The sequence below is a fragment of the Colletotrichum gloeosporioides genome (genome assembly GCF_011800055.1).
Source record: "Colletotrichum gloeosporioides strain Lc1 chromosome Unknown consensus_18, whole genome shotgun sequence".
Lineage (NCBI taxonomy): Eukaryota > Fungi > Ascomycota > Sordariomycetes > Glomerellales > Glomerellaceae > Colletotrichum > Colletotrichum gloeosporioides.
Genome location: NW_025544663.1, coordinates 270,080 through 280,838, shown reverse-complemented (window position 1 = coordinate 280,838; position 10,759 = coordinate 270,080). Strand labels below are relative to the sequence as shown.

The 10,759-nt window shown below is 45.8% G+C and overlaps 2 protein-coding genes across 2 annotated transcripts; both read left to right on the top strand.

Moving 5' to 3' along the window:
- Positions 1 to 2,410: 2,410 nt before the first annotated feature.
- GCG54_00006554 (uncharacterized protein) lies at positions 2,411 to 3,814 on the top strand (the record flags this gene model as incomplete). The annotated part of the gene is made up of 2 exons (XM_045406553.1): positions 2,411 to 2,470; positions 2,528 to 3,814. 2 exons carry the CDS (start codon positions 2,411 to 2,413, stop codon positions 3,812 to 3,814), a joined length of 1,347 nt encoding a protein of 448 aa, XP_045267845.1.
- A 1,609-nt stretch (positions 3,815 to 5,423) lies between these two features.
- Positions 5,424 to 6,821, top strand: GCG54_00006553 (uncharacterized protein; the record flags this gene model as incomplete). The annotated part of the gene is made up of 2 exons (XM_045406552.1): positions 5,424 to 6,496; positions 6,590 to 6,821. The coding sequence occupies 2 exons, from the start codon at positions 5,424 to 5,426 to the stop codon at positions 6,819 to 6,821; spliced, it is 1,305 nt and encodes a 434-aa protein (XP_045267844.1).
- Positions 6,822 to 10,759: the final 3,938 nt, after the last annotated feature.

Sequence of the window (10,759 nt, the reverse complement as noted above, 5' to 3'; positions counted from 1 at the left end):
GCTTTTAGTGATTAAAAGATAGGACTTAGGTATAGAGTGTAATGTTTAGGTTGCTTTTAGTGATTAAAAGATAGGTCTTAGGTATAGAGTGTAATGTTTAGGTCGCTTTTAGTGATTAAAAGATAGGTCTTAGGTATAGAGTGTAATGTTTAGGTTGCTTTTAGTGATTAAAAGATAGGACTTAGGTATAGAGTGTAATATTTAGGTTACTTTTAGTGATTAAAAGATGGGACTTGGGTATGGAGTGTAATATTTAGGTCGCTTTTAGTGATTAAAAGATAAGACTTAAGTATAGAGTATACTATTTTAATTACTTTTAATAATTAAAGAATAAGTAAACTTTTATAAATCTTAAGATATCTTATAATTAGATATATTATACCTTATTTAAATAGAGAAATAATATTAATTTATTAATATACTCTATTATATTTTTATTAAAAAAATATTTAATTATTAATATTAATAAGAGATAAGTATTTTATATAAATACTAAGTTTTAAGTATTTAATATTTTAGAATTTTCCTTAAAACCTAACCTTTATAACCTTAAGTGATAGAAAATCTTAATAGCTTCTACCCTACTATAAATAATAGTTTCTACTTTTATCTTAAAAAACCTACTTAATTCTATAATAAAGCTTTTAATAGCTTCTAACGTTAGCTATTATAGATATAATATTAGGGTTTTATACTTAAGGAACTCTTCTTAAATAAGTTTAAACTACTTAACAGCTTATTTTTATAGGTAAGTAGTAATATAAATAACTTTTTTAGTCTAGTTAGTAAAGTCTCTATAATAGAAGTTTTAGTAGTTTTTAATTTAAATTAAGAATAACTTAAGTTATTTAGAGGTATTATTATAAGTAATTAAGGTATTAAACTTAAGCTTCTATTATCCTCTAGTAGAGGTTATAATAATATTAATAACTATATATAAAGTATAGATTTCTTTTTAAAGTTCTTTAATATTAATATTACTATTTTATCCTCTAAGTTAGATAACTTTATTTTTTAGGTTTATAATATATTAAGGGCTATTCTTTAGTTATTATATTATTTCTTTAAAGTTTTAAAGTTTTATAGTAGTTTTATTATATATAGTTTAAACTTTAGTAATATTATTATCTCCTTTTTTAATTTTAACTTAAAAGTGTTTATAAGTATCTTTCTTTAAAGTTACTTTATTATTAAAGTCTACTACTATAAAAGCTTTTTTAAGTTTTTTAACTAGGTTTTAGACTAGTTATTATAAAGAGGAGGAGGTTTTTAAAGTAAGTAACTTAGTAGAGATATATAAAGATATACTTACTATTTTACTATTAATAGGTATTAATAGTTAACTTACTAAATAAGAGTAATTAAAACATTATAGTTAGTTATCTAATAATAAGGTCTATTAATAAAAGCTAAAGATTAATATATTATAATAATATACTAAGTTATAGTTTAAGTTATAAGTTATAAGCTATAATAAATTAAGTTTTTAGAAGTTAAAGTAATTAGTTTTAAACTTAATAAGTGATTTATAGTAAAAGTAAACTAAAAGTATCTATAAGGATAATTATTAAGTTAATTATTAAAAAGCTATAGAAGTTTAATTATAAGTTAGGTTTAAGGTTATACTATATATAAGTATTAAATAGTTCCTTTATCTAGCTACTAATTCCTAACTAAGTATTAATAAACATTTAGTAATTACTAGTAAGTACTTAGTAGTCCTTACTAAATACTTAGTAATCTATACTATTTACTTAGTCTTATCTTATTATTATATAACTTATACTATAGTTCTTCTATTTCTAAGTGAGTTCTTACTATTCCTATAATCCTATAATATAAATATCCTATCTTAGCTACTTAACGCCTAAAGTAGGTTAGCTAACTATTATCCTTACTTATAGGTTATAATATCTAGCTAAACTATCCTTAAGCCCTTCTAGTCTAAATAGCTAGACCCTTACACTTTTTAACTAATACTTACCTTATATATATTATTTTTTATATTTCTATTTAGTAGGGATTTTAACTATTACTTAGTAAGTATTTATTATTACTAATATATTAAGAACTTATAACTAAAAAACAAAGTAATATAACCCTTTAGTATATAAATATAAAAGATATAGGTTTATAGAAACAGAAGCTAATAGAAATTAATATATAGTTATAATTTTAAACAGCCCTAGCTGAGACTCTACGCTTATAAGAGATATGCATTCTTATTATTCTTATTATTCCTCTTATATCTTACCCTACTGACCTCACTAGTATCTACTATCTATCCCTGCGACTCGCCCTATTTATTAACTGCTATTATGATAAAGCCTCTTAATATTACGCAGGGAATCACACTAAGGGCTTCTTCTAGCTGACGAAAGTAGCTATCATTAACAGCAGCATCCTCAACATGGACCCGCCGAGCGCGCCTCAGGTGGTCGGCACAGCCCACCCTGAGGACGCGCCGGACGTTCAGGGCAGTAGCAGTGAGAAGGATAACAGCAGCCAGAGGCATCTGCACAGCTAGGAATTCTGGACGGCCGATAATCTGTGGGCGCGCATCTGCGACGGCAAGTCCTTTGTGCACGAACAGGACCGCGTGAGCCCATGGTACCTGGCGTCGAACCCGATTGGCACGCAAATGGCGAACCTGGTGTGCGCCATTGACCCGCTGTGCCAGCTGTTTGTAGCCAAGATCGCCGATAGCCACTACGGCTACTCGGCGGCACGCGCGGCGGAAGCGGTGAACTGGGCCGTGGATAGGGGTGTGGACATTATCTCGATGAGCTTCACAACGACCGAGGACTACAAGCCGTTCAAGGAAGCCGTGCAGAAGACCATGAATGCCGGTATCCTCATAGTCTGCAGCCATCACGACAACGGCGCCCGTATCGGCACGCAGGTCTTCCCCGCCTGCTTTAACAGCAACGACAGCAGCAACACGATGCTGCGCATGGCCAGCTGCAACATGTACGGCAAGTTGCAGCATGACTGGGACGATAACACCACCGACAACGCCAGCAAGAAGAACCATCAGCACGGCTTCTGCATTAACAGCCAGGACATCGCCGTCGGCGCCATCCCCTTCCTTGCCGCGTCCACTGAGCGCATCAGTGGCAGCTCCGTTGCCACCGCCATCGCTGCTGGCGTCTGCAGCCTGCTCATCGCGTGCCTGCGCACCCTTCACGGACTTTCCAAGGAGGAAGTTGACGGAAATGTCCCTCGCGGCCAGGCCATCATCCGCATACGCGAGAACGTCGCCGGCGCTCTCGGTACCTGCAATCGGCCCACCTATAAGAACATCCGTACTATGGTCCCGTCAACAACCAATCCGCAGTTCATCTCCCTTGACCGCTTTGCCCGCCTTGAGGAGCTCCGCAACGTCAACAACTCGAGCCTCTCGCAAGAGTTCAATGCCTTGGGCGCCGAATTGCCGGGGAAATCAGAATTCGGTTTTCGTGATGGATCTAATGACAGGTCGTTCCAGCGCATTTCAGGACTCCTTTTGCCATTCCATTCGTCCATCATCGGGGCGTCGTCGCTTCTGAGCATGGTGATCGTCATCGTCATCGTCGGAGTTCGGGTCGCGCGCTCGTTTTGTACCGCAAGGCATCATAGCTTGGGAAATACGCTGCTGGAATGTTGCGTATGGTTCGTATTCGACTGTCCTGGCTTGGACCTGGAATGCAGCAGAGGGCGCTGGACGACGGCGAGGATGTGCGAGCTTGTCGAGGAAGGAGTTCGGGATTTCGGCCGTGTAGATGGTTATTCGAGACTTGTTGTCGACATCGCTAAGCAGCACGTGAACCTGTGATATTCATTAAACTCAGATACCAAGCAAAGCGGTACACGCTGCTGCCAGCACTTACCCGGTGAATCGACTTGCGCGGAGCCCAGCGACACTGATGCTGTGCCATGGCAATGAGAATGGCAGTGACGTAGGAGTCGTGGACCCTTTGGCCACGCTGCAGAACCGACAGCCGGGTATTGTAGAGGGACCGTGTTATGCTATTCCATGCTTGGCACGATTCCTTCAGATATCGGCTGCGCGCGTCGCGGATACTCGAGGCATCCAGATAGGATATAGAGGATTCGGTCGGCTTTTGGGACGAAACAGAGGTGGGGTTTGCGCTTAAGAGTAGGCCACGGAGGCGTATTCGGTTCTTCTCGAAGCGGAGGACGCAAGGTGTGCTGGTAAGTTGATGCCACGTTAGCCTTGTGCTCGCAATCATCCTCTGGCTCAAGCACGGGGGGACGTTACCTGGTCGGCGTGGCGAGTACCGCCCTCTTGAGCAATAGGGCGCGGACCATAGCCTCCTTCACGCTTAGCATGGAGCTTCCGGCCAGGACCTTGGCCCATCGCGCATGCTCTGGAAGCGACGATCGCGGAGGCAAGGTTGAGGCAGAGTATTGCTTGGTATTGGGTTGGTTGGTACTGACGTTGGAGTCCAGGTTGGACAGAGGCCGTCGACCGCGGCCATATGCATTGTCTCGTCCTGCAGGGTCGCCCGTCTCGTGAAGCGACGGCTTTGGGCTGGCGACTATGCGAGTTTCATCTCGGCATGTGTCTTGGGGCGACGGGTGGAGAGAGGCGGGTAGAGGCGGTGCGTCAACGAAGGGACATCCGAGGAGGTCGAGATGGCGCGAAGTCCATAGCAGCGGGTGCACCAGAAGTCTCTCGCGCGGGTGTAGTCGCTGAAGCTGGCGCAACGAGAGAGATTCGGAAGACTGCGCTGCCATCGCTATGTGCAGTGTCTGGGCATTGTGCGAATTGTCAGCCGCGTCGTGCTGGTGATGATGTGGGTTGGACGTTGATGTAGCTCAAATGAGCGTCGCGCGTGGGTTTGCGTACTTCACGCCAAAACACGTGTGGTATCAGGAATCAGCTTACCTAAGGACGCTCGGTGGGGTTCAGACGCGGCGATTTTGGATGCGTCCGAAACCTTGCTGATTACATAACAATGGTTTTCTGGGGAAAATCTGACGTAACGGATGAGGCACCTAAGTTGGTCACGTGCTCCATGAGGTCCGCACCCGTCAATGGCTGGGTCGGTATCCTAAGGCTGGCCAATCTCGTCATGCGGGTGGCAGTAATAAATTTGCGACAAATTCGCAGTATTTGCCCGCGCAGCTTTGTCTAGCACAGTCAGTTTCGCGCGACGTCATCATTTACGCGGGCGAAGTGCGCGGCATTGCTCGCTCGTAATGGTGTACCGTCTGCCTGTTTGGCCTGCCCTTCTGCCAACGACGGTATCCTTAGGCTGACCAATCATCACCACTGCATCGGCATTAGTGGACCTGCTGCGGTCTCCACTCCGCTCTGCCCCGATCTGGAAAATGCGCTGAGCATTTCACATCTTCAAATTCTTTCCGAGCCGCCAGCCAGATGACGGGTCTGCCGCAGCCTGCCGGATGTCTGCAGCATGGCCTCGGAGAAGTACTTCCACCATGTATCAACACGCGATGCGTATAACCGCGAGGCCAAACCTGAAGGTGATTGGCTCGAAAGCCTCAACAAGCTTGGCGCCAGCAAATGGGGCCGTCCGCAGCTGGCAGCCTTGCGGGTGCTCGTCGTTGAAAAGGATGCGAGCCTTCTTCCATCCCTTAACAAGGATAATGACTTTCTTCAGGCTTCATCGATCCTACGGTTCGACGGAGCTTCGGAGTCTGAATTCCAACAAGAGGATGCAGACAGTAGAGAATCAATCCATGCGCTATTTAAGTTGGTCAAAGGCCCATCATCCGATGACCATGTCACTCGCAGTGTGCGGACAGAGTATGCCCTCCGCCGCGACCCCCTCGGCAGTGTATGGGCTGCGTTGAACCGTCTTTGCGTGTCTGGCCAGACTGATGATTACATCAATACACGAGACGATGAGGGCGACGTGCAGGAAGCCGACGAGGCCTCAGTAATGAGCAGTTCTCCACCTGTCGGCATCACAGGTCTAAAACGTGAACCTTCACTTCCGCCATTACCAGAAGAACGTCCGAAACGGCAAGCAACTCAAGCACCGTTGGCACCCATGTACAATCGAGAAGAGTTGACTGAGGCTATTGGGATACCAACCTCGCCGTCCGGGAAATTTCCATCTTCGCAATCATACGTCCCCCAGGAAGAAGCCGTCAGGTCGCAACTAAGACCTGAAGAACTGACTCATCGGTTTGCAAGCGAGTTCATCCGGCATGTCCTTCAACATCTCCCACAGCACCAGTGGTCCGATTTGGATGACTTTGCTGTCGACTTCGATGACCATAAGCTTCAATTGGACTGTCGCATTCAGCAAAACGCCTACAGGTCTATTGATGATGGAGGATTATCCCTTGTCCAGGACTTTTCCGGACGCTTGGGTCGTGTCGCAATAATCGAGACGAAGCGACACCTTGGTGAGATATCGAATGGCGAGCCGAAACTATCAGATGAACGGTTCGCCCAGATGATAGGACAAGCGGTATCGATGCGGCTGGTGCAAGGGGCGTGGGTAGGGCCACGAGATACGTGAGTAGACTGACCAAGCTCCTAGATTCTCATCCTACCTAGCTCGATGCCCGGGGACAAATTCAAGTATTCAAGTTACTGACTCTTATCTAGCATCTTCATCATTACCGCCGCACGGTATTACATGCGGTTCTTGGAGGTGCATATCACCGAAGACTACGTTGACCAGCTTGAAGTAAGCGAGGATCACCAGAGAGCAGCTGCAGAGTTCATTGAGGTGAACGCAACTAAATGGTTTGACCTTCGCAGTGAAAGGCCTCGAAACCATGCTGTTATTAATATTGCCGGCATTGTCAGCCAAGCCTTCAAGGCGTTGACAAGCTGATGAGCCTGGTAACGATGAACCATTTTTATTCTGCTTATTAGATACTTCACTATTGAAGGACACGCCCTCCGGAGCCGACCTTTCGAGGTGCAATTTTTATTGGATCGACTACTGTCTCTTCTAAACCTAGCTCCTTAGGGGCGCTGCAATTTCTTAGTTGCAACCTGACATCCCGATCCGTGAGGTGATTCTAATGTTTGCATATATATCGCGAATTCCTATCCGATTATCATCTCTATCGCAGGACCTCGCATCTTTCGCTTCTAGCTGCATGACTCAGAAGGCCTCTCAGTCCATAACCATGGGCGATTTCCCAACACAAGGCATGCGCGTGAAAGAAGCAGAGAAAGCTGACCCGAGCTGCTCAGACAACCGGCACCTTCCGCCAAGAGCTCGTGATTCAAGGAAAGTTACGAAAAGGCGGCGGAGATAGAGATAAGCTTGCTTCGCTTGGCCGTGAATGACAGTAGGCCAGTGTTCCGCGAAAAGGCGCGTAGTTGTAAGCATCATGACATTTCGACGCAGCTACAGGGAGATGCTGTCCGTTTTCTGATTCTGTTATCATTCATGCTGTTGACGAAGGTGACAGAATGCAGATGCAATAGGCCCGTTGACTGGTCGCATAAAATCGTCTTGCCCATCCTGCGTGATGCCTCGAGAGACCTGGAGGACACGAAGTCATCATTCCCAACGAGACATAGGAGATGAAATTGTGCGGAAGATGTGCGCTCGAGTTTGTTAGAACCATAGCCAGGATCGATGAGATAATTCATGAAGTCACCAATGGCGTGCCAACCCATGGGGGAGCTGCTTAATCATCAGTAGACATGCCATTTACACTATTGTTATAGTGCCAATGCCTTGACATTATGGGGCCTTCCAAAAGTCTTTTATCCACACGAAGTATTCCATTCACTTTCAGGGTTGCACTTCGCCACAAGTCAGCCCGATAGGCAGAGAGGTTAAGGGTAATTTACTTGGGATGCACCTCCAGTGGCTCACCCAATATCTTGCATAGGATCTCCATGAATAGGTCGTGCCCTCCCACCAACGCGCCCCAGCTCACTTCATACCTCTGAAAAGCCAAATCTTTCACGTTGCATTTTCATGGCTATCTACAGGCTGGTCATCCTACCACTCGAGATACCGGGGACGTGAAATAAATCGCCCAGAATGCTGACAAAGTCACCGAAAGAAAGTAGATCACCGCCGAGCCGCCAGGGCTGTCTGGCCCTCAAAGCGTTAAGTCAGTAAGTAAACGAGCTGAGTCTTCGGTCAAAGTCACATGAGAGCGTTGCTTGATTGCCATTCCAGGATCGACAAAAGCAATGGATGTCGGTGGACGGAGCCGTTCCTGAAGGCGAAGGAGTGGCGGAAATGTTGCCGACTGGGCGTTGCCGCGCGAACACAAGCTTCACCCCGCGAGAGCGGCACTGTGTGACTTTACAACCTGCTCGATATCCACCCAGAAAGTGGTTGCAAAGATGATTGTCTTCTTCGACGGGCGTAAGTTGCCGTGCGTTCCGCAAAGGTGGGAACCGCAGCCTTACGTCTGATATCAAACGAGTGACTGAATTCATCATTGTGGTATCTTATCTGGCATTTTTTAGTCTATTCCTGGCGTAGTTTATTGATTTTTTGAGCTTAGGGAACGTACTTCGTCTATGTCTGTTGGCTTGCAGAGTGTAGGGAGGTGGAATGAGAAAGTCTGTGTTTAGGTCGCCGCATTCATGCTTCAATATTGCATCAGACGTCATCAGTCTGGTGGTTTCCAGTGACAAGTGTACAATATTTATAAGCGTGGTACGTCAGCCCTGTGAGTGTATACAAGAGACTGGGGTTTATATGGATTGAATTTCCTGTTCTGGTACATTCATGGTTTCTCTGCTTTTTAGGCTGGCGTAGAAGGTGACAAACTTTCAGAGGATGAATTATATAGAACCCAAGTATATCTGATCCACAGCTAGGGTGCCTAAACGTTTATCGTACAGCTAAGGTATCATCTGAGTTGGTCAGGCATACTGCACCTCGTAAAGTATTTAGTAAAATCAGCTTTCTTATAGATTTCCTACTGAAACTCTGCCTTATCCTGTTTTTTGAAGGTGGCCGGTCGTCGTCACTTGTTTTTATTTGACTCGATATTAATTCTTTGCGTCTTTATCCTCGGTGACTTATTCGGTCCTTCTCTCCAGCTTTTCCAATCCTTTATTTGAGGCTGATGTTACGACGGCCTATTTTCCAGATGAACAAGGTAAAATCTGGCAGCTAAGTGCTGACGGAATTGACAGTAGGAGAACCTCTGGAGTTGTGATCTTCTGTTTTGAATCAGCAATGGGATTATCATGACAATCAACAGCAAAGTGTGGCCCTAAGTGTCCAAACCCTTGCTATTCAGGCGACACACCCGCGACTTTCTTCTTCTAAGATGGTGAGTACGCCTTTGCCCTTCCGTTCTCTCGCCTATGGAATTGTGCAAAACCGCAACACAGGCAGCCTCCCAAGATTGCAAGCTCAACACCCTCTGGCTCGGGCTCAGGCTAGGCTCCAACTCGAGTGGAAGAGGCGGACGGAGTGAGGAGAGGCAATATAGGAGTTTGCCAAAACCTTCTATTGTGGGACACTGGCTGCAAGATCATCAGTGCTGCCGTCACCGAATCCCCAAGACCCGGGTATATGCCTAGGCAGTGCATGAAAGCTATTCGCGTCCACCCTGATCGTGCTCGTGTCATCGCTGGTGTGCCCAGCAAAGTATGGCCGGACCAGGGAAAGAAGTGTGCAAGTGGGACCTGGAGAAATACGTTTCGCCATGCCACTATCAGCGTTAAACTGAATTGGGAGGATCCCAAAAAGCAACCATAGTGAAGTAGCTCCTGTGGTGCATTACTGTGATGAAGCTAAAATTGCCAATGTTGTTATTGGAGCACGTGGAGGACGTCACGTAAGCTAATGGGGCAACTTGCATTTCTTCCTCAGGCTATCGGTGAACTCAGCAAAGGTCGTTACAATTCTGCCTGGTCTACTAGATACCCAATGCACCTGTCTCCAACAATCAACGCAGAGTCCCTTCGAAAATGTCCCGCATGGACCTGGTATATGCCGGTCCCGCGTCCCGACCTCCGGCACCGGTCAAACGCCCCACTTTCGCATCGGCTCGACGCCGTTCATGATCGGCCCCGTTGCACCATGTATCCGTCCAGTATCTGTGCGCTAAGCACCTTCCCCCGGCACCCGCACGATCGCTGAGAAATGTCCGAGAGTCGCAGCGTCCGTCATCGTCAGGGCGTTCGTGGTTCCAGCATCTCCGCAATGAAGATATGGCATCGAAATCCTGATGGTTCTCGTGGGTGAGATTGGAGAATTTGAACCCGGGCCTTCAGTTTTCCCAACCAGCCGTTCTGATTTCCCACAAGGAGAGCGCGATGTTGCTCCAATCAATCCAACTGGTTCTACAGTTCTGCTATTGCGATAAATTGATCTTGTCAGCCATCGCAAAATCTTGATAACAAGGAGCTTTGGGGCCTGCATGCAAATCCATACCGCGTCTGGAACCTGAACATACGGCGGCCTGTCTAACGACATGAGGAGGTGGCAAATTCACTTGCGCCCCACAGTCGAGCAAATGTTGTCCCGACTGCTGAGAGTTGTCGCATTGCACCCGAGCCAGGTAAGCCCAGGATGATGCAAGCATATCTGCTGCGCCCCGACTCCACCAGTATCAGCAAGTCACCTGCCTCATATTGTGATCATCCACGTACTTGGTCGAACTTCGCAAAGTGGAATCAATGTTCACACACTCCTCGCTGATTCGCAGCTACAACCTAAACATCTGGGTGACACACGTCTAATTCTTTGTTTTGCCATCAGACCAAAGTGTAACACTGATATGCCTGCCGAAGCGGAAACTGCGTTGAACGCTGGCAGATGTATTTAACACTATG